General features: G+C 35.2%; 1 protein-coding gene across 5 annotated transcripts in view; it reads right to left on the bottom strand.

Moving 5' to 3' along the window:
- The window catches only part of RIMS2 (regulating synaptic membrane exocytosis 2), a 544,900-nt gene that overhangs the window by 333,641 nt on the left and 185,656 nt on the right, over positions 1-25,603 (bottom strand). For all 5 annotated transcript variants that reach the window (XM_036741740.1, XM_036741738.1, XM_036741737.1 and 2 more), the window contains 2 exons: positions 12,402-12,470; positions 7,315-7,471 (listed from right to left, as the gene is read on the bottom strand). In XM_036741740.1, coding sequence (XP_036597635.1) covers positions 7,315-7,471; positions 12,402-12,470 — 226 coding nt within the window. The remainder of the gene's footprint in view (positions 1-7,314; positions 7,472-12,401; positions 12,471-25,603) is intronic.

The following is a 25,603-nucleotide window of genomic DNA, read 5'->3' on the forward strand; positions in this document are numbered from 1 at the left end:
GGAGGAAGGGAGGGAAAAAATTTTGGAACTCCAAATCATTCAAAAAATTAATGTTGAAAATTGTCTTTACATGTAATTGGAAAAATAAAATACTACTAATTTTTTTTTTAAAAAAAAACTACATTTAGGTAGTTATTCCCAATTGATTGGTGATTTCTACCAGGAGTATATCATAAAAAACAGTTAGACTGAATTTAACTGTGGATAACCAAGGAAAATGGAAGTCTACTAGGTTATACACTGAACCAAGCATTTGAAAGGAGAAAAGTCTAGAAAATAGAATAGTACTTTATCATGGGGCAGCTAGGTGGCACAATGGAGAGAGTGCCAGGCCTAGACTCAGGAAGACATCTTCCTGAGTTCAAATCTAACCCCAGACACATACTAGCTATGTGACCATGGCAATTCATTTAACCCTGTTTGCCTCAGTTTCCTCATCTATAAAATGAGTTACAGAAGGAAATGGCAAACTACTCCCATATCTTTGACAAGAAAACTCCAAAAGGGGTCACAAAGTGTAGGATATGACTGAAAAGTGACCAAACAACAAGAAACTTGATTTTTATAAACTGTGTATCTTATAAACTACATGTTTTATAAACTGATATCAAAAGCGAAAAAAAAAAACCAGGGGAAATGTTAAAGTGATTAGTCTATAAATAATTAAACTTTTCATCTCTATATGGCACTATGTATTCAGTAAACTCCAACGGCTCCCTATTATCTCCAAGTAGAAAATATTTTGTTTGGCTTTTAAAACCCTTTATAACCTGGCCCCTTCCTATCTTACCAATCTTCTTATACCTTACTCCTCTCACAATCTATGAACCAATGACACTAGTCTCTTTTCTATGCCTCACAAATTTACATTCTAGCTCCAGGCTCCAGGTATTTTCACTAGTTACCCTCCATATCTGGAACATTCTTCTTCTTTATCTATACCTAACAATAAAGTGAATACTACAATAAAGGAAGTCACATGAATTTTCTGTTTTCCCAGTGCATATAAAAGTTATATACACACTACACTATAGTTTTAAGTGTGCAATAGTACAATGTCTGAAAAAAGTACACACCTTAGATAAAAAATACTGTATTCCTAAAAAAAATGCTAACCATCATCTGAGCCTTCAGTAAGCCATAATCTATTTTTGCTGGTGGAGGGTCTCACCTCAGTGTTAGTGGCTATGTATCACTGTGGTAGTACTAAAAGTTGAATTGCTGTGGCAATTTCTTAAAATAAGACAACAATGAAGGTTGCCTTCTTCAATTGACTCTTCCTTTCCTTTGAACATTTAACTGCCATTATAGGTTTGTTAACTGGCCCAATTTCAATATCATTGTGTCTCAGGAGACAGGGAAGCCCAAGGAAAGGGAGAGAGGCAGGGGAACAGCTGATTGGTAGAGAAGTCAGAACACATACAATATTTATCAAGCAAGTTTGCCATCTTATATGGGCATAGCTTGTGACACCCTAAAACAATTACAACAGTAACATCACTGATCAGAGATCACCGCAGCAGATAGAATAAATGATGAAAAAATTTGAAATATTGAGAGAATTGTCAAAATGTGACAGAGACATGATGTGAGCATGTGCTTCTGGAAAAATGGTATTGGTAAACTTGCTCGATGAAAGGTTGTCACAAACCTTCAATTTGTAAAAAACACAATATCTGCAAAGCGCAATAAAATGAGGTATGCTTGCATACATATATACATATATACTCATATGTTTTACTTGTAGATATTTGCATACTGTCTCCTGCATTAGAATCTGAGCTCCTTGAGAACAAGGACATTTTTTATCTTTCTTTGTATCCCTAGCACTTAGCCCAGTGCCTGGCACATGATAAGTACTTAATAAATGTTTATTGACTAACTGATTCCACATTTCAAAATATTTACTTGTGTATCAGTGGCCTTCCCCAGGTCATTTTCACAGTTTGCGGCTCTGTCAATCTGACCTAATAATCAGTTGTTATCTAATAATCCAAGTTTTAACTTATTTTAATTAAAAAAATCAAATGCAATTTTAATCAAACTACTAGGAAAAATATGTCATAGTCTTGAGCGGATGTATACTTTAATTGCCTCTAGTTAGAAGATGGTATAAAGAAAACAGGGCCCTTTCCAACACAATAACTTGTGCTAGGGCTAGACTAAGCCCAATGTGTTCAGAAAGCCCTACCAAATAGTGATAACTGGGAAATGGCAACAGCTGCCTCCTCAACCCTGTGAGAATAAAAGTTCTCATTTGCAACCTGCCTCACTCTAAAGAAGTTTAAGTCTTTTTTCTACCCTTTGTTCTCAGAGGGTTGCTTCAACAAGCCATTTCTATTGAAGGGGGCAGATTAACAGTACCAGGATCATGTATTACATCCTGTTCTGCTTTAAGGAAAACTACTTTTCCTTAAGCTAGTTATCTATTGCCCCTTTAAGCAAGAGGCTTAAAGTTAGTCTACAACCTAAAAGAGGCTTTTGCTCACCTTAATACTGTTGAACATGCTAAAAAACCTCAAATATATATATATATATATATATATATATATATATATATATATATATATATATATATATTTTAGAAGTTGTCCCTACAGAAACTTCTTACGAATCAGTAGGTCATAAAAAATGTGGGAGAAAATAGAAATCACTATCATTTCTCAACATCTTGAAGGACTAACAGTGTAGGAATCCTTCAGTTACCAGGTAGTCTAATAATGGAAAGTAAGGAGAAATAATACATAACAATCTCACAATCTTTCTCTGTGTGTGTGTATATATATATATATATGTATATACATATATACACATATGTGTGTATATACATATACACATTCACATATATATACACATATATACATATTTATACATATACACACATATGTATGTGTATATATATGTACATATACACAAAAATATATATAAAATAACTATTCTTTGTCCTTGGATTAGAGACACATGTCTAACCTCAACCCTGGAGTTGTCTAAAAAGACTTTTCACCACTGTAAAATTATTCAGTAATTTCCCTTTATCTTCTGCCCTCGAATAGAGATTGTCTTATTCGGATAAATCCTGCCAGTTGCATGACAAATATTTTCTCAGAAGTCCCCCTTTCTCTCTTGCATGATTTGCCCTTTCTCTACCCTTCCCTCTTGTGTGAAAGGTGTTACTTAGTTATACTAGATTTCCACACAATGCTGCTGATTGGCTGTGTACTCTAAGCAAGACTGAAAAGTTATAAAAAATATATCTTTATCCTTGGAAGTTGAAGATGTTCTCAACCATTTCCTTAGAGTGTTCAGTTTATATAAAAAAATATAAAAAATAGTTCAGTTTGGCTTCCTATCTTTGACCCACAGTCACTCAACCCCAACTGATGAGTATGCCTTTGCCAAGAGGTCCCATTCCTCTTGGTTAAAAGAATTTCTTAACAGTAACCTAAACAGCAATCTTTATAGCTAGTAGCAGATTCCCCTTATATGCTCTTGTTTGTTGTCAAAGATGAAAACTGGAATGAACACTGGCTCAGTCAAAGGAAAGATCACCAGGGAGCCTTTCAGAGTTCCCATCCAAAAAACTTTCTTTTACTCTGCCACCATCACTTTTTAATCTCAGGTTATTACATGGAGGAAAAAAGGCCTATCCAATTATCTCCCCTTTTCGATTAGAAATAATCTCAGGATCTTCGTGAGATATGAAAATGGTCCAATCACATTCCTATTAGATATGAGAACTGCACCAACTAAAAGTAATTGGCTGCCACAGGAACTCAAATCAGACAGGCAGGTGTGGGGGAAACTGCCAATAACAATAAATCAAAGGACAATTCTATCTCTTATGATACAACATCCCTTGTGCACCTAAAAGCCATTAAAATTACAATGATCCTACTAATAGGATGAGACTCAGGTTCCTTAAGCCTCCTATACTACCTTCAATCCCTATCTTAGCACATTTTTTTCACCTACAGGCTAAAACATACACCAGAACCAATGGAATCTAAGGGGCTGATGTGAAAATCCTATAAGATCATCCTTTAATTGTAAGCAGCCTCAATTTATTCATTCTTAAACTTAATCTCAAAAGTTAAAAAAATTAAATCCAAGCTCCTTTTAAAATAGACTCATTTTCCTACACTTAACAATCACTGACAATGACTCATTTCACAATAAATGACACAGAATCTATCTTTTTGGCATGGCAACTATTTCAAGTTAAACATAACTATCTACCAGGACAGTCTATTATTATACTTTTGGATATTTCTAAATGTTCAGACATTTTCTATGCAATACATCTAATTTGCCTTGTTGTAACTTTTACTTAATGCCCTTGGTTTTGCCCCCTAAGCACAAGTAAAACAAGTCTAGTCACTGGCTTTTTAAAATTATTTTATATTTCATTAAATATAATTGAGTATGCATATATCTTTTTGAACTAATTTAAATGTGTGTGAGGTATATGCATACCCCACTCTACCATTTCCCCCACCATTGTAAAGGCTCTCAGGAGATATATGTGACATCCTCCCATATAGAAATATCCACAGTTTAACCTTATTGAGTCCCTTATGATTTCTCTTTCATGTTCGCCTTTTTATGCTTCTCTTGAGTCTTATATTTGAAAGTCGAATTTTTATTCAGCTCTGATCTTTTCATCTGAAATTCTTGAAAGTCCTCTATTTCATTAAATATCTGAGTTTTTCCTCATTGAAGGATCATACTCATTTTTTTCTGGCTAGGTCACTCTTGGTTATAATCCCACTTCTTTTGCTTTCCAGAATGCCAAATTCCAAATCCTCTGCTCTTTTACTGTGGAAGTTGCTAAATCCTGTGTGATTCTAACTGTGGTTCCATGGTATTTGAATGGTTTCTTTCTGGTGTTTTGATGTATTTTTTTTGACCTGGGAGTTCCAGAATTTGGCTGTGCTATTCCTAGGAGTTTTCATTTGGAGATTTCTTTCAGGTGGTGATTAGTGAATTCTTTCAATTTCTATTTTACCCCCTGGTTCTAGGATATTGGTGTGAGGTTTCAATTGGGAAAAAGGCATAAAAACAGCAATTAGTGAAAAGCCTATAAAAACTTAAACTCTATGAAAGGTGGAAGCCCAAATATGATGACCTGTTTACAAGCATAACTTAGATACTGAATTATATTTTAGACACTGTCAACTTAAGGTACTATGACCTATGAAAGTCAAAACAAGAATAAAGTGACATATATGTGACTGGGACATGATTGATACACAAACATATTTAGGCATAACAGTGGCTTAACTCACAACCACAATACTAAGCAGAAAACCAAAAATAACCACAAATTAGTAGTGATGCACTCTCTAGCTCATCCTGCCTTTGTCTGCTTTCAATAATTATCCACAGGGATTTGGGGGGTTCTTTGTGAGGATCCACTGAACTGACTAGCAGCTTCCCCATATTGCCCCTGTTTTGTAGGTAATGATTGCTCATACTACGACCTATAATCAATATGGAGATACTTGGCCTCTTTGGTATCAAACGGACAGCCCATGGTTATGGAGGGCTCCCGAGACAGGAATTCCAGACCTTACAACTGCAGACAATTTTCCTTGATAATTTCTTAAAATATGGTGTTAGACCTTTTCTTTGACCATGTTTTTCAAGTAATCTAACAATTTTAATATTCTCTCTCCTTGATTTATTTTCTAAGTCAGTTGCTTTTCCAATGACAACCTCTTTTTCCATTTGGCAAATTCTGTTTGTTAAAGTTTTATTTCCTTCAGTATTTTTATTCCTCTTTTACCAAGTTGTTAACTGTCTTTTAATAATTTTATCCCTTTACTTTCATATCTTTCTCATAGTTTTCCTCTACCATTCTTATTTGATGTTAAAAATAATTTTTAGCTTTTCCAGGATTCGGACTTGTGTACAATTCACATTTTTCTTTGAGGCTTTGATTGTAGCTGTTTTGATTTCATTGTCTTCTTCTGAGTTTGTGTCTTGATCCTTCCCTGTCACCTTAGTAGCTTTTTATGGTCAAGTCCTTTTTGTTGTTGTTGTTTGTTCATTTTTCCAACCTGTTTCTTGATTTGGAACTTTATGTTAACATTGCACTCTCTTCCTAGCATCTCAAGCTTCAGTTTTTTTTTTCCACACTGTTTTCAAACTGCTGTTTTCAGAGACAGTTCTTGGGTTTTGGAGGTTTTGGTGCTTCCAAAGTGTGATCTAGGGAAAAGTATGGTCACTGATATCTTGGTCTTTATTCTGGTCCTTACCCAAGAATGGCTCCAGATCCCTTGGGATTGCAATTAATAATGCTCCTCAGGGCTCCTTCTCCCTTTGGACCAGAAACTATACTGTTCCTTAGGGTCTCTGAATCATTGGAGCTGAAAGTGACATTTCCCTTCAAGACCTCCATTCCCTCTTGACCAAAAGTGCCCCTCTCTGTCCTCAAACTATGACCCAGAGTGGGTATAGGCAATGGAGTTGCCAGAGTCTGGTCCTGTGTCCAGTACTAGCACACAGTATCTTGTCATCTCTTTCTGACCAGTTGCCAAGTCCCCTTACTATCTCTGTCTTGAGCTACTGAAGCTACTGCTGCTTCTGTCATCACCACCTAGTCTCACCACTGGTGTTTCATCCACATGGGCTCCAGGTTAGCCTCATCTTTTGTGTCACGAATCTCTCTTTCCAATCTCCTACATTGTCTTGGGCTATAAGAATGTCTAACTAAAACTTTTTGTTGGCTCTGCCACTCCAAAATTCAGTTTGAGGCATTAAAGTTGTTTGGAGGAGAATATTGGAAAAGCTCAGGTAAGTGCTTTCCTACTCCACCATATTGGCTCCACACCTGAAAGTCTGTCTAATCACTCTTCCATAAGATAGTATTATCTCCAGGAAGTCTTCTTTACTCTAATTACTAAATGCTGATAAGCTACTGTTGATTTCTCCTAGTTTATTCTGTCTTTCCCAACTTCCATCACTTGGCTTTCAATTTATTTTAGTAGATTCAGAACTCTTCTGAAAGGGGTTGCAGATATATCACTGTATCCACCTGCAACGTTTCTAATTCACTGACTGTAGAGTCGACCCTTAGGTCGACTGGCTTCTTAAGTGGCAAGGCCCTATATTTATCTAATAGAATAAAACATGAGTTAAACAAAGAAACACAAATTTCTTTAAAAAGAGTATTAAATAGTACCTCATTCTATTTAAAGAGTTTTTTCTCAAGTAGCTATATTCTTTTGCTATACTTTTACAGCATTATATGAAATTAGCTACCACAGGATTCATACCCTAGTTTCATTTCGCAAAATATACAATATTACTTACCTTTGTGGAGGAGGGACACTGGGTGACCATGACCTAGTTCTTCCTATACTATCTACTCGGTGAGGGGACCCAGATGGTGAACAATGATTTGATGACATCACTTGTTCTGGAACTGACAATGTTGAACTCTGAAGGTCTCTTCCATTGTGTCGATAATCTACAGAGCATAAATATTGAGGTTCGAGTCATTTATAGACTTTTAAAAAATCATCCCACTTTAAGCAATATACTCTGAAACTATACTTTTTTTAGATGGAGTATATGAAAAAGAGGGAAGCAATTATCAAACATAAAACATCTTAATGACTAACATAAACTGTGACATTTTTATATTACCTGGTCTTTAAATTTATCTAAAAATTCATTGAATACTTATAACATATTAACCACTGTGTTAGATACCATGTAAGTTTACAAATAATAAAACTTAATCTTTTCCCTTCATACCCTGACAGTCTTGAAATTAAATTGAATTCCATTCAACAAATGTTTATCTAGTACAACATACAAAGCACTGAACTAACTTCAGGGGATTCAAAGGAAAAAATAAAATAGTCCCTTCCTATAAAGATCTTACATTCTATTGGGCATATACAACATGTGTTTAAATAATTAAGTACAAAGTATTTATGAAGAAATACAAAACGATTTAAAGAGGGAAAGATGCTAACAACTGGGGCAAAGAGAGGAATTAGTAAAAAATCATGCACCTGAGCAGTACATTGAGTAAATCTAGGAATTCCAGGAAAGAGAGGTGAGAAAGGTATATATTCCAGACATGGGAGACCTCTTGTGTCTCAGACACAACACAGAATAAGAAATGGAACTTTTTGTATGGGTAACAGAACAGTTTCACTGGAATGGCATACATAAAGAGGAAAGACAAATGATACGGAGATTGTGGGGGGCTTTAATTTGGGGGCTGATGGTTTTATATTTTATCCTAGAGACAATAGGGACCCAGCAAAAATTCCTTAGTGGACACAATATAGACAAAACTGTGTTTTAAGAATATCCATTGGCAATTCTGTAAAAGATAAAGTAGAGAAGAGAAATGTGAGAAGACCAATTAAGACAATATTCCAGGTAAGAAATGATAAGATAATAAATTAGGATAAGGACTATGCAAATGGAACAAGAATAAAGATACAAGAGATGTTGTGGGAGTAGGACAAGTAAAAGAAGGCATTTTTATGCAGTGTTGAAACAAAGGAAAAATACAAAAATGACTGAGAAGTTGGGCATTTCGGTAGCCAGAATAATTGTGTTAATATCAACAGAAATGGGGCAATCTGGAGGATTGATTAGTTTGGAGGAAGACATAGTGAATTCTATTTTGAAAATGTTAAGTTTGAGATTCCTGTAAGACATTCTAGTGGAGATATCTAGTAAGCAGACGGTACAACACTACTGGAATTCAGTATAAAGAGATCTGGAAGTCATATGTATATAGAATACAAATGAATTTTTGGAAATTGATGAGATCACCAAGGATAAAGTTCACATGAGTTAATATATTTAAAGCTCTTCACAAATGTTAAAATATTACATAAATGCTATCTCTTGATATTACTTCTAATAAGAACAATAATAATAAAGAGGCCTCAGAACAGAACCTTTGTGGGAAAAAATCCTACCTTTATGGATACCAACACCTCCTAGGAGGTAGGAGAGGATGGTGAATGGTTAGAAAGACAGAAAGAAAATAGAGACAACAGTTGAAAAGAAGCTAAGAGAAAATCCAGGAAAACGGGAACAAAATAGGTCCAAAATAGACAAAATTATGTGTCTCAGAAAAGGAAACCATAAATCATATGACAGGTGTGAAGAAGTAGCTTGTTTTTGTTAGCCTGGTAGAGCTTCTCTCATTCAAAACTGATTTCTCTCTTAAAAGAGACAGCCACTTGGAGAAACTACGATGTATTCCTTAATCCTTAAAAGGGCGGAACAAGGGACAGGGAGATCCTAGCATATAAACTGACTAGACTGGAAAACCTAGGCAGGACTTAACTATGGTCTTCTCAGGGTTCTTCTCACAGGGCTCTCTGTGCTCATTTCTCTCTTCTGCTGCCCGTCCTGAACAACTCTTAACCTTTGTTCTGGTGGCTGACTGGAAAGTCCTGCTAAGCCCAGGATAGGTACCAATTAGTAATCCACTTCTTTTCAGGAATACTTTCTGTGTCTTGTGTATTTCAAATGATTCACAAACTCTATTATTTACCTATACAAGTAAATTTTTGATGAATGTATATGTTTGTTACTAAGCTAGTAATATCCCCAAAGGTTTATGTGATTTCTGCTTTGCATTAATTACTTCTTTCAAGTAAAATTGTCTATTTATTCAGCAAGATTCAATTCACCAAGTATTCTATTACTTACTGACAAAAAGATCCCAAGGTAAAGAGAACCCTGACATTTAAGAAATATGGCAGAGAAAATGGGCAACACTTTTAACAGATCTTCTGGAGTAAATAGATATTTGTAACAATGGGTGGAATTTAAGCATAAGGTCATGATGGGATACATATTCCTGCCTTATGGAATGAATAAAAGATAGACATAGAAAAGCAGAATAAGATGTGAGGAGAAAAGTAGAAGGAAAATAGCCAATGTTTTTCACCACTGGAACTGCATAGGTAGTACAATAGATTCTCTACTTCTAAAAAAGAAGAAAAGGAATTCCTTCTAGAAAAGGAATGATTCCAGATGAAATCAAAGGTACATACAGAAAGAGTTACACTGAGATAGAAAGTCCTCTTCATCTGCTGAACAAAAGGAAAAGCCCCATGAAGATACTGTGAGTCTCAGAAAGGGCATCCAGTTTGAACAGGAAATAGACCACAGGAATAAAGAATTCAGAGAAAGCCATTTCAGTAAGTCATACCTGAACACAAATCTACAAATGCCCAAAAAGTCTTGTCCAACTTTTGCTTGAAGTTCTCCAAAGAGTAGAACCCAAGGAACCCAAGGTGGTTGGACATGTCTAATTGTTAGGAACTTCTATGTAATATCAAACTTAAATCTAGCTTTTTGCAACATCTCTTCATTGTTCCTACTTCTGACCTCTGAGATCAAGCAAAGTCTAATCATTTCTATAAATGAAAATCATTCCAACACTTGAAGACAATTAATAATGTTACCCCCTAAGTATTATATTCTTGAGTTGAAAACTCTGAATTTCCTTCAACCCAGGTGCTAACAGTATGCTGTCTAAGCCCTTGATCAGTTTGGACTACCTTCTCCCCTGGAGAGTATCCAATTTATCAATGTTCTACCTAACTATAACCCTCTCCTCCAGCCAGAACTGAAAACAACATTCTAGATGTGGTCTGACCGGAAACATTTCAACTTCCTTTCTCTATGCTAGGTTTTTCTATAACATTTTCCATGAGTTTTACTTTCCTTTACACTATTTTTATTGTTGTTTTATTTTATTTGATGCATTTCTTGCTGTTTTGAGGTGGCAGTATAAACAACCCCAGACATCCATCTTGCTAAAAGCTCTGTCACCCTCAGTTCTCGAAAGCTATATCAGTAGAGCACAAGTCTGTTAGGTCCTACAATACTAGAAAACTTTCAAGTAAATCTTAACAATATAATGTTGTATCTGTCATTTTAGGACTACTGTAGCTAAATCTAGAGAGGCTGCTTGCCATAAGATAAATTCTTCGAGTACAACTCATGAAAAACAAACAAAAGCAAGAAATGGGTTGTAATTTGCCTTGGTGGAATGACTACTCACATTGACGGATTTGCAGAAACCTGAATTATTAAAATATATTTTACCTAACTGCCTAAACTTACTTCTTTACAGATATATATATATATATATATATGTATACATATGTACATATACATATACTATGTATATATTTATAAATTTCTGAACGTAGTCCATTGTATAGAATTAGCATGACTATAATCATAAACTCTGGACACTAGGTTACCTTAATATAGCCAAATGTCACAGTAGTTTTGTTAACCTTTATTTCACATTGGTGACTCATATTAAATTTGCAATCCATTAATACACTCAAATATTTTTCACATAACTAGCATTCATATATTACTGCTGAGTCCTTTGACAGAGTCCCTTTTTGGCATACATTACCTCATTTGAGCCCCATTTTCAGCCTTAAACATAGGTACTACAGTATTAGTATCTCCATTTTACAGATAAGGAAATAGAAGAAGATTCAAAGATGTTAAGTGTCTTACCCATGTTCTTACAGATAAATAGTAGAGGCAAAATTTGAATCCAGGTTCTTCAGACTCCAAATTCAATACTCTGTCTGCTACTGTACACTATTTCTCCAATGTAACTGTCACAAAGGGCAATGTCTAGCCATACCTACTCTCTTTGTACTTACGAAGTTACTTTTAAAAAATCAAATATAAGACTCTATGCTTCTTTCTCCAAAATTTAAACTTATCAAATTTGGTTTATCAGCCTAGCCTATGAAATATTTTTTATCATGTCTCTATCATCTAATGTCTAAGCTAGCCTTTCCACCTTTATGGTATATGTGAATCTTAATAAGATGACATCTATGCTTTTATCCAATTTACTGATAAAAATTGTGAAGGAGAACACGGTTTAATTTTGGTGCCTTAACAAGCAAAAAATAATACTAATAAGGCATCATAACTAGTACCTACCTGAAGAGAAATTTCCTCATTTTGTTGAACTCAAGTCAGTCAAAGCTAATGGATATAAACAGTTCTAAATGATACTCTGAATTTCAGCACAAAGAATCTGGACAGTTGACGATAAGTGTCCACATATCTAAATGTGCTTTCTGAATCTGGGTTGAAAAACATACACAGAAGTATTGATATTTTTATGGGGAAGAATAAAATCCCTTGGAATGATGACAAGATTTTTATTTTAATTGACTTCACTTTTGAAATTCCTTAATACCCTATTATGGAAAAACAATAGTTTTAATTCTTCTGTATATTTTGCTGTAAATTATTTGTGAACTACTAAGTAAATAATGTTTTAAGTTTTCCTCACAGGGATTTAGAAATCAATAGTGATTTATACAAATTTTCAGCTTATGATTATAATCTATTAAAATTTTTACCTGACACTACACCGATTCCATCATCACAATCATAGTCAGAGATTTCACTGTCACTTATTCGCTTAGACCCTGTGAGAAAGAAAATAAGTACACATTGTTCATTTATATTAAAAAAATTCTACTTCACATTTCAAATACAAAATGAAAATAATTTGAATTGCGTATTTGTGGATGAAAAAATATACAAGAAACCACTGTGAAGTTGCAAAGACTGATCTCACAAATATGGGGGAAGATCACAAATAACATAACTATTAGTCAATTCAAAAAGATTATGATTCAAGATGTATTGGAACTTGTGATGCTATGTAATACAACTACATGTATAGAATATATATACACACATAGAATAGACATATAGTTTACATTTGAAAATCCATTAGATTAGGCAAAGGTTAAATTTTACTATTTTGAAATAAAAGCTTCTCCATGTAATCAGTTTTTCACTCTTTTCCCTTCTCATCTGTTGAGACCTGTATAAGGAACTGCCTAGGTAGAAACTTCTTCCACCAATGCATCAGCAAAATATTTGTTCCTTTTAATCTGAGAGATGTGTGGGGGTACTGAGAGTTTAAGTGATTTGTCCATGATCAGCTGATACATGTCATGTGTAGGACTTGAATGAAAGTGTTCTTGGTCACCTCTATCCATCACCCTGCCTCTCACAGTCACAGTAAACACCAAAAAACCCACTGGTATATTTTTGAATGTTTTAATTTGTACATTCATGATAATCATGCATGACACAAAAATTATCAGTTGAATATACCCAACTCTTTACTATGCATCTTAATCGAGGCAAAAGGCTTCTAACACTTAGATATACAAAACCTCCCTTTTACTACACAGTTTCTACCTATTTTTCTCCTTAACCTGTATAAGATATGCTAAAAGGTAATATCTGACTTATATTTCAATTTCATTACTTCTCCATTCACCTGTTCTCCCCACGGAATGAAATAATAATGGGGCATTATAAGGCTAAAAATTTGTAAGCAACAGGAGAAAAAGAAGAGAAGCAGAAGACATGAATAACTTAGAAACTAAACCTATTTCCAAAAATAAATAAACAACAATAACAACAAAAACCTGTGTCTCAATTCAAATGAGTTGTGCTATAGATACCATTTCCTAAGTCGTGTACAAAGGCATGAGTAACCATTATTAAAGCTCACAAGCATGAAATGTATCATTCTCCTTTATAAAAAGAATTTTGGAAAATAGTTTTAAACTGTATTAACACTATTCTAACAAGAATAGCATCTAAATGAAAAAAACTAAAGCTTAGGTGAATAAAGCAGACTTTACAAACTCGATGCTAAAATGTAATTATATATATATATATATATATATATATATGTATAGACACTAGATTAAACTGCTTTTGTGTTCTTATTTCCATTTATCTTTAGTGTCTGAAAAATAAGTACATTGCAAAACATGAATTTGCCTGATTATGTAAATACCATTTTTGCTTTTGTCATTCAGTATCTGATATCAAAATGTAGAGTCCATAGATCAAAGGATTATAGATTTAGAGTAGGAATGGATTTTAGAGGACATCTAGCCCAAATACCTCATTTTCCAGATGAGGAAGCTGAGGTCCAGAGTGGTGAAGTGACTTGCCCAAAGTCACCCAGGTAGTAAGCTGCAAATCCAGGATTCAATCATACCTCTTGATTCCAAATACCAATCCATCTTCTATACTATTGTGTTATTTATAGAACTTTAATATTATGCCATAGCACTTAGCAATGGGAAGACATGATGCTGTCATTTTAAACAATATTTAAAGCATTAAAATGGCACCAAGGAATATACTAAATATACTGATAAGATCCTAGTTAAAAAATTAATTCCTCTAATTTTTCAATCAACATCCTTCTACCTTCTTGCTTTAATGAAATCGTATTATCTTTGAGGACAATATATGCCCTCCAAAACTTTCCCCTGGCAGCTACTCTTCTTACTCCCTCCAATTCAAGGGATCAGGAGGATGGATTGGCATACTCTTTACTATTCATTCTTTCTTCAAGACCATTTCCTCTACCAACATTGTTTAATAATTTCCTTTGAGCCCACCCTAGATAGTAGCCTAGCCCCACACTAAATTATTGTTATCTATCAACATCTAGGTCTTTCTTTCAACATTCTCAATGATTTCAGGACCTGACTTACACTCTGCTTCTTCACTCCATCCTCTGCCACAGCCAGGGACTTTAACATTCATATTGAAGTCTGCTATACAACCTAGACTTCTCAACTCCTCAATTGCTCATGTCTAAAAACTTCCTTCTTTCTCCTTTAGTTACACCTGGCATTACCAAACTTTAGACTTCACCATCTCTAGGAATTGTACTGCTTCTAGAATTCAGAACTTAGACCTAAACCATAATCTCTTCCCAAACGAAAGAGTGTTGGACATAGGATTAAATCCTAGCTATCACTTATTAACTATGTAATCTTAGTTAAATCATTTGGCATGTACTGTTTTCTCATATATGAAACAAAGGAATTGGACAACATGACTTTTAAGTTACTCTCTATGTCTAAGATCTTATGATCTTTTCATCTGTTCTATCGTCTCCCACTACACTTACCTTTCATCCTTACTGTGACCTCTGGCTCGTGACCTATCTTTTTCCCATTATCCAATGATGGCTTGATGTGCCCCATGCTCATCCATAACTCCATGGTCTGTCATGTTAATGTTTTACTAGCTACTAACATAAAAATCCTTGCCCTCCTTTATTTTTCCATTCTTGATCTTCAAATCTTTATCCCCGGAGAGTTCCCTTACCACTTTCTTTGCAGGCTACTAAAAGTTTTTGGAAAAAGTCACAAAACTGACCTGCCTTCGCTGACTTCAAATTTATGTTACATCACCACAGATGGATTCTTGCTTCTGCTTAATAGTCAACTTAGTCACTGCTGACTTTCTATCTCATTCACCATTGGATCTCTTCTGAGTCTTTCTTTTACTTTTCTCTCAACAAGATGTAAGTCATGCATATAATGAACAATTTAGTTCTCTGTTTTAGAGAAGACTGAGGTGACTTGAAATGAGTTTTATAAGTCTCACATACACACTCCTCAATTTTTCACAATTCTCAGTACTATCACATACTTCCCCTTTTTCTCCTGTGGTCACAGAAGCATAATTACTCCTCATAACAGTTAATCTAACTATCTAAATACGAAATCACATTTCATCTCAGCTTCTCTTTATCTAGTTCCAACAGTAATCTCCTCTTTCATACATTTATATATACATATATATACATATACTATCTTTCCCTCTTTAATTGCATTTTCCCCTATCTTTTTCTTTAAAAAAAATGCTCAAATTGGCGGAGCCAAGATGGAGGCTGGAAAGCAGGGACTAGAGTGAGCTCCCCGCTGAGTCCCTCCAAAAACCTATAAAAATGGCTCTGAACCAATTCTAGAACTGCAGAACACACAAAATAGCAGAGGGAAGCAGGGCTCCAGCCCAGGACAGCCTGGATGGTGTCTGGGTGAGGTCTATCCAGAGCTGGGAGCAGAGCAGAGCCCAGCGTGGGTGGCGCAGACAACCAGACCAGGAGCCAGGCGGAGCATGCCCTAGCACCCTGAATCAGTGAGCTACAGCAGTTACCAGACTTCTCAACCCATAAACACCAAAGACAACGCAGAAGGTTAGTGGGAAAAGCTGCTGGGGACAGAGTGAAAAAAGGAGTTCACAGTTTGGCCACTGCCCCTGAGGCAGCAGAAGAGGGGCAGCTACAGAACTACAGCTGCAGTTGCTTCCGGCCCCAGGCCAACCTGGTGGGAGGAATTAAGTGGCGGATCAGGGCAGGAGTGAAGAGCCTGCTGAAGATCTAAGTCCAGTCCAGGTTGGGGGTTCTTAGGGAAGGAGGAGTGCTGGTGTGGCAGAGCGGGTGCATACCCCCAAGATTGGAACATAGTTCTCTAAACTCTACAAGCAGTCATACCCCACTGAAAAACTCAAGGGTCAAGTAAGTTGGCTGGGAATATAGCCAGGCAGCGAAAATGCACCCAGATTTAGTCTCAAACTCTGGAATCTTTCTTTGGTGACAAAGAAGACCAAAACATACAGCCAGAAGAAGTCACCAAAGTCAAAGAGCCTACAACAAAAGCCTCCAAGAAAAACAGGAACTCGTCTCAGGCCATGGAAGAGCTCAAAAAGGATTTGGAAAAGCAAGTTAGAGAAGTAGAGGAAAAATTGGGAAGAGAAATGAGAAGGATGTGAGAAAACCATGAAAAACAAGTCAATGACTTGCTAAAGGAGACCCAAAAAAATACTGAAAAATATACTGAAGAAAACAACACCTTAAAAAATAGACTAACTCAAATGGCAAAAGAGCTCCAAAAAGCCAATGAGGAGAAGAATGCCTTGAAAGGCAGAATTAGCCAAATGGAAAAGGAGGTCCAAAAGACCACTGAAGAAAATACTACTTTAAAAATTAGATTGGAGCAAGTGGAAGCTAGTGACTTTATGAGAAATCAAGATATTATAAAACAGAACCAAAGGAATGAAAAAATGGAAGACAATGTGAAATATCTCATTGGAAAAACCACTGACCTGGGAAATAGATCCAGGAGAGAGAATTTAAAAATTATTGGACTACCTGAAAGCCATGATCAAAAAAAGAGCCTACATATCATCTTTCAAGAAATTATCAAGGAGAACTTCCCTAATATTCTAGAGCCACAGGGCAAAATAGAAATTGAAAGAATCCACCAATCGCCTTCTCAAATAGATCCCAAAAAGAAATCTCCTAGGAATATTGTCTCCAAATTCCACAGCTCCCAGATCAAGGAGAAAATACTGCAAGCAGCCAGAAAGAAACAATTTGAGTATTGTGGAAACCCAATCAGAATAACCCAAGATCTGGCAGCTTCTACATTAAGAGATTGAAGGGCTTGGAATACGATATTCCGGAGGTCAATGGAGCTAGGATTAAAACCAAGAATCAACTACCCAGCAAAACTGAGTATCATGCTCCAAGGCAAAATATGGACTTTCAATAAAATAGAGGACTTTCAAGCTTTCTCAGTGAAAAGACCCAGAGCTGAATAGAAAATGTGACTTTCAAACACAAGAATCAAGAGAAGCATGAAAAGGTAATCAAGAAAAAGAACAAGAAAAAGAAATTGCAAGGGACTTACTAAAGTTGAACTGTTTTGTTTACATTCCTACATGGAAAGATGATGTGTATGATTCATGAGACCTCAGTATTAGGGTAGCTGAAGGGAATATGCATGTATATATATATATATATATATATATATATGTTTATGTATATATATAATGTATAAGTGAATGTGTATGTATGTATATATGTATGTGTGTGTGTGTATATATATATATATAGATAGATAGAGAGAGAGAGAGGGGGGGGGGGGCACAGGATGAGTTGAAGATGAAGGGAAGATATCTAAAAGAAATAAAATCAAATTAAGGGATGAGAGAGGAACATAGAAAGAGGGAGAGATAGAATGGGGTAAAGTATCTTGCATAAAAGTGGCAACAAGAAAAAGCAGTTCTGTAGGAAGAGAAGTCAGGTGAGGGGCGAATAAGTGAGTCTTGCTCTCATCAGATTTGACCTGAGGAGGGAATACCATACATACTCAATTGGGTATCTAACCCCACAAGAAAGAAGATAAAAAAGGGGGGATGATAGAAGGGAGGGCAGATGGGGGTGGAGGTAATCAAAAACAAACACTTTCGAAAGGGGACAGGGTCAAGGGAGAAAATTCAATAAAGGGGGATAGGTTAGGAAGGAGCAAAATATAGTTAGTCTTTCACAACATGAGTGTTGTGGAAGGGTTATACATAATGATACACATGTGGCCTATGTTGAATTGCTTGACTTCTTAGGGAGGGTGGGTGGGAAGGGAAGGGGGGAGAGAATTTGGAACTCAAAGTTTTAAAAATAGATGTTCAAAAACAAAAAAAAAATCTTTTGCACGCAACTAGAAAATAAGATACACAGGCAATAGGGCATAGAAATTTATCTCGCCCTACAAGAAAGGAAGGGAAAAGGGGATGGGAGTGGAGTGGGGTGACAGAAGGGAGGGCTGACTGGGGAACAGGGCAACCAGAATGTATGCCATTTTGGAGTGGGGGGAGGGCAGAAATGGGGAGAAAATTTGTAATTCAAACTCTTGTGAAAATCAATGCTGAAAACTAAATATATTAAAAAAAAATTTAAAAAATGCTCAAATCCTCCCAATCAGAAAAAGCTTTCTTTTAAGTCCTGCACCCCATCTATCTACCACCTCATCCTTTCATTTCCCCTGTACTGTTAGACTTCTTAATAAAGTGTTATATATTCAAAACGATCATCACATTATTACTACTCATTCTGTCTCCACATATCTGCTAAAACTGTTCTCTCAAAGGTCTTAATGATTGCCTAATCAACAAAAGCCATGGTCCTTTTTCAATACTGATTGATCTCCTTGTAATTTTTCAACATTGATTATTCCCTATGACTCTCCTCTCCTGATTTCATCATCATTATACTCTTCTGTTTCTTCACTTCTTTCTCCTTTGATGGCTGGTCATTCTCTAACCAATCCCTTAACATGAGTTTTCCTCAATTTCCTCTAATTATTGGTTATTTTCTCTTTGTTCTCTATACTCTCATCATTAACAAACTAATTTAATTTTATGATGTCAATTAGTATTTCTCTACTTGAGTGACTCTTAGATTTTAATTTATAGCTCTAACTGCTTTTTTAAATTACAGAACTACATCTCTAGGTCCTTGCTTCAAGACAGCTCTTCTTGGTTTTCTCCAAAAACTCAAATTCAATAGGTCTACACATGAGCTTACTGTCATTTCTCCTAAATCTGTTCCTCCTTCTTATCTTACAATTTCAGTCTATCGCACTAAAACTCACATTGTCTCTCATGTTTATACCTGTGTACTTTTGATTTTCCTTCACTTCACGTATTCAAACAATTAGTAAGTCCTATGAATTCCACTTCTGTAATAACTTTTGCATCTGGCCCTTCCTTTCTATTCTCACTCCTACCACCTAGTATAGGCTTGCATTACCACTTGCCAGGACAATTCCAATGGGCCTTTGATACATCTTTTTGTATTGCCTCTCTCCATCCCTTAATCTGCCTTTCATACTGTTAAGAATTTTTTTCTTATAAACAAATATGGCTATGTCACTTTTGCCCAAGACTCTTAAGAGCCTCCCTCTTTACTATAAAACAAAGTAACAATATTTCTGCTTGGGAATTCAAGGATTTCCATAGTCTGGTAGTAGACTACTTTTCCAATCCTGTCTCACAATACTCATTTCCACATACTCTATTCTAGACAAACTAGACTCTCTTTGATAAACATGAATAGCTTTTTCTCGCCTCCATTGCTGTGCTCACTCTATTCCTTATACCTCAATATCCTTTCTTCCCTCCTAAGTCTGCTGAAATCCTGCATATCCTATGTCTCCCTCCTGTTCAAAATCTTCAATGGCTTTCTACAACCACTGGGACAAAGTCTTAAGCCTGGCCTTTCACAACCTGACTCCCAGAATTAGTTTGTATTGCTGATTTTATACTCTAAATTCCAATCAAACATAGCTGTTCCTGGGCTTTGCACATTCTGCTTCCCATCCCATTTCCCATGCTCTCACACAAGCTATCCCCTGTTTGTAATTCAGTTCCTTAGATTCCTTAGTTCTCTTTAAGACTCAACTCTGATGCTCTACCTCATATAAAAAGCTTTACTTCAAGTTGCATGCCCCAAGTAGGGGAGGGCCATTTTCATCTTTTTCTTTGAATCCCTATCCCCTAGATTATTGCCTTTCACTGAATAGGTATTTGATAAATATTTTATAGAACGTTTAAATCTTTTAAGGCCTGAATTTAAATACTCCCCCCTCAAGAAGCATTTCTTGATAATCTCTATCAATAGCAACCAAACTTAAAGTTCAACAGCTCTTTGCTCTGCAACTGTCTAATATATTTACTATTTAATTCTGCATATTACAGTAACCAGTGTTTCTCTCATCCTCCCAATAGTGTGTAAGCTGAAACTCAGAACAGAAGCTGCTTTTTAAAAATCTAAGCTTAGTTTCTGACCCCAGTGCCTAGTATGCAATTCTTCAAACAATAGTTACTTTAAAGATGCTTGTTAAGTGAAAAACAAAAAGACAACTATCAGAAAACCATCTTCATAAAATCAATAATTTTGATTACATGAATTCATCAAAAGTATAGAGAATATAAGATTTCATTGTATTTGTTTAATTTGTATAAAAAGTACTTAATTCAGGACAGAAAATGCCACCTTAAATTCTATTTCTAAATCATACAGTTTCTTGAATGACAGAGTAACAGAAATTAATTTAACATCCTTCTCATGATCCATTATCAAGTGAATCCTAAAATAGGAAGACATAAGTTCACCACGTTTTTGCCTTTGGTGTGGAATTTAAACAGGAAAGGACTTTCTCTAAAGGGTAGAATATTCCAAATGTGTCTGATTGTGGATGGAAATGTGTTTATGGCATCAAGCCCCAAAACACAAGAAAACCTCCTAAATGAGATATATAATGAAATAAAAATGTTCAGCCTCAGTATCTAGAAAGAAAAAAAAAAAACTAGGGGAAAGGGGGAGTGAAGAATGTCTACTGTTTAAAATAAGTTATGTGGCTAGATAGATAATTCATATAACCAACCCAACAATCAGTACACACTTGTTGGACATACACAAGACCAGAATTGACTAGGAGGTGTAGTATTGCCTCTGGGAAATTGTACTATGCTTTTAATGACTCCAAGATTCTCTCTAAATGGTATCATATTTTTTAACACCAATATTGTTCCAGTGATAATAGATGGGTGCAAATCATATGAAAGTATAATCTCAAGAGAATTGAAATTGTAGGTCACTCAAAGGGCAATGGAAAGATGCATGGATGTAGACTGCAACACTTACCTCAGGTGAACTAAATACAATGAAAAGTATAATGTGTTCATCAAAGAGAGATGATTTAAAAAGGTGGTGGCTTAGTCATGTAGTAAGATCAAGGATTAATAGTTAGACAACTTGTTTGCTCCATGTATATCAATAGCCCTAGACGAAAGCCCAGCAACACTGGGTAGCACAACACATGTAGGATTTATAGAAGAAATAGTCAAGAATTGCATAAAATAAGAGAAAAACACTCTTTTAGAGAATACACATATTAATGAGATGAACAACCTCTCAATCGTGGATGTATATTCAGAATGAATAGACGATCAAGAGTACAGAGGCCTTTTCAGTAGGAGAATATATAGAGAACCGCTGTTCCAGGTCGAGGCTGAAATTTGTAGTTAACTTGTGACAATAAGTAAATTATGGTTGAATATTTATTAGTATTTGTTGCCTCTTGTCAAAATATGATGGAGGAGAGTCAAGACCACTGCCTCTCCTACAGGATAAGTTTTCTCCAAAGAATTCTTACCCATCAATCAAAGTACTGATACCTCTACGCTCATATTTTCTTGTTTTATTTCCTAGAGTCCCCTGTGACCTCCAATTCTGTCCTGTAGTTTTGCTCTGGGATATCAGTTATATCACTTCCACTAACTTTTCATTGATTATGATCTCTTGCCTGCTTCATGAGGCAAGAGGCCATAGGATGCTGCACATATAATCAGAAAGATCCAGGTACAATTACTAATTCCAATACTTAACCGGGTATGTTACATTAAACAAATGACTCTTTCAGCCTCGTTTTTGTATCTGTAAAATGGGAATGATGATACTACCTACCTCACAGGGCTGTTGCAAGGCTTACATGAGATTCTAAAGTATATGTAAATTGCTTTACAAACCTTAAAGATATGTGTGTGTGTGTGTGTGTGTGTGTGTACATATATATAGGTGTGTGTGTAGGTCAGCTATCACTATTATTTATACATGGTGTCTAGGTTTTGATAATGCCACTCAAGAGTTCACCCTTTAAGAATTTACACTTGCTTCTTAGACTTTGGTTGAGCTACCTTTCCTCCGTATCTTGCCTAGACTATTTTTCCTTCCTCCAAGTTTGTATTTCTTCTCCCTTTATCACTTCCATCTGTCAAGCAGGCCCAAAGACACCCCATAAAGGTACCAGCACTTACAACCTCATACCCATGAGCTAAAACAAAAATGGTCTTGGAGGAAACCTGCATAGGACATTTTAAATATGTGTGTATACATGTGTGTGTGCATATATATGTATGCATTGCTCTGGTTTAGGGCTGCAAATAATAATCATTATATCCTACCCCTTTGATAAAAAAATACAAAGTTGCTTCCCTGATATTACCATATTTTTAATATAATATATCAATAGTGAGGTCACAATAGTGAGATGTATATATGTGTGTATATGTGTTGAGATACATATATGCATATATATGTAATATATATGTATGGCAGAAGACAACATTTCTTTCTTGGTATTTCTTAATCCCCATCCCACTTATACTTAGCATCTTTTAAAGGTTTTACTTCCAGCCACATATTTTCTAAAGAAAATTCAGAATTCTGGTAATATAAATGTGTTTTTTTTCCTGCAATGTAATTACTGAGACTTTTTAAAAAACCCACTGCATATACCTTTTTATATTCCTTGTGAGACTACACTTCTCTCAGGAGCAAGCTCTCTGGTTTCAGCCCCAACACTAAGCATAAATTGTAAGAGTACATTCTGAATCTGATAATGATTTGTGTTTTGTAGGGAAATGATGCATTCACCAGGGTCATGGGGGTATACTTTCAAATGCCCTTAATGTATCAAAAAGTTTTAAAAATGATTGTTTAAACTTTGAAAGCTTTGATTATTGTGCTAAAACATGTCATTAAAAGAAATAGTTTGAAATAAATTATTAATAACACTGCTATGGTGTTTTAACTTGTTGACTTTTTTCTATCATCAAATAAAGAACTATCCTTTCTTGATAACACTATGTGAGCATGTTAGAGTTTATTTATCCTACCTTTCTAGATAGCACATAGTGGTTAGAGTAATGCTTCCTTCATTTAACTAGAGCTTCACTAGAATAACAAACAATGAATTCATATAGGAGAAGCATTGAGTGACTAATATTTAGTTGATAATTGAACAATTGACTTATCACACTAATTTTAAAATGAACAAATATTTCAATATCTAATACTGGAACTTAATGATAAATTAAAGTAGCAAGTCCCCAAACCACAAATTTGGGGGAGGAGGAATTTCTTGATTTGGAATTGGAAGTACAGCATGGTCCCTGGGGGATAAGGGGTTGAGTCAGGGAGGAAGCAATGAAAAGGATAAAGGGACAGATAATATAAGGTGGTACCACTAAGACAGCCAGTAGAGAGTGGACATATGGATCACAGAGTAGTCTTACACAGAGGGTAAAAGAGACAGAGTACAACTAGATTAAAAAAAATTATTATTTGATTATTTTAATATCCATGAATTATACATCTTAATAGAAACTTTTAGGGTACTTGATCAAATCTAATCAATTCTACCTTTCTCCTCTCTTTTGTTTTTGTTGTTTTTGTTTTGTGGGGGAGGGGCTGGTCTATACCTGTGATTTCATCATGTAGTAAACTCTCAGTATAGAAAACTCCTTCTATCGATGCAGATACTGTTCTATAATATATAGTGTTAGAAAGTTGTCTAGGTCACCGAGAGGGTAAGTGACTTGCCCAGGGTCACACAGGAAATACATGTCAGAGGGGGAATATGAAGTTGAAATTGAAATTCCTGACTAGTAAGGCAACTCTGCTATCTAAGGAACCTTGTTCCTTTCAATTTTAAAACATCTTTGAAATGTTTCATGAAAACACTCTCAAAATCAAAATGTCATTCAAGAAATTAGTGTGATAAGTCAATTGTTCAATTATCAACTAAATATTAGTCACTCAATGCTTCTCCTATATGAATTCATTGTTTGTTATTCTAGTGAAGCTCTAGTTAAATGAAGGAAGCATTACTCTAACCACTATGTGCTATCTAGAAAGGTAGGATAAATAAACTCTAACATGCTCACATAGTGTTATCAAGAAAGGATAGTTCTTTATTTGATGATAGAAAAAAGTCAACAAGTTAAAACATCTATAATTAAAACCTTTTTCTGCTAAGGAAAAAAAAGAAAGAAAATATAAAAACAGAAAATATAGAAAATGTTATGATGACTTTTCCTTAGACTTTTAACCCAACCAAAGAATGTTATTTGATAGGTCATAAGATAAAGCAACTTCTTCACCAGAAAATATAGAAGTGAGAATTATGAAAGAGTCACATCAGTGGCCTCACAGCTAAAGGGCTTAAAGTTTTATCTTTGATGGCCTTCAATTTTATTGATTATTCTCCTACAAGGATCATTGGAAAGCTCTAAATATTGAAATTCTGTGCAACCTTTCTGACCTGCCTTACTAATAAAATGCATTTGCATTTCTGAATACCTAAGTTTAATCTTACAAAATATCATAGAACACATGAATTCCATGAAAGATGAGATTTTACTTTACTATGAGAAATGAGGACTAAAAAGATGTAAAAAATATATGGGAAAACTTGAACTAACACAATGATTCAAGCAATCAATCATCAAGTATTCATTAGGAGCCTGCTATGTTTTGGGCATTGGGCTAGGAGAAAAATAATTATCTCTACCTTCAATGGAGAAATAAAATATGACAAACTATATATGGACAGAGGAAAGCAGAGGTTCTCAACCACTGTTGTAAAAAACTATTGTCCTTGGATTTGTCCTTCAGTTTTGCTGAATCAGAGGTTCCCAAACTTATTTGGCCTACTGTCCCCTCTTCAAAAAAAAATTACTCACCTCCCCCCCAGGAATCTATTTTCTTTAACCCTTCAATGATTTTTTTGAAATTTGTATCATTTCAAAACAATATGAAATTTTTTTTTAAAAAGTGACACATCTTAAACTGAACAATTTATTGTAAATTTGTGGGGTTTTTCCTGAATTGAAATATTGATGATTCAATATTGTGTCATGTAACCGTATACTATCATATAAACAAGTCATTACATACACATATTCCTGCTGATGTAATCTGGACTTCCCCACAATGCATGACACACTTGCCTGACAACCCTACAAATGAAACATGTATGAACAGTTTTTCAAAATTTTCTTATCTTGTCTTCTTTCCTTATGCATCTGCCACCCCCTTATT

Source organism: Trichosurus vulpecula, chromosome 1, assembly GCF_011100635.1.
Source record: "Trichosurus vulpecula isolate mTriVul1 chromosome 1, mTriVul1.pri, whole genome shotgun sequence".
Lineage (NCBI taxonomy): Eukaryota > Metazoa > Chordata > Mammalia > Diprotodontia > Phalangeridae > Trichosurus > Trichosurus vulpecula.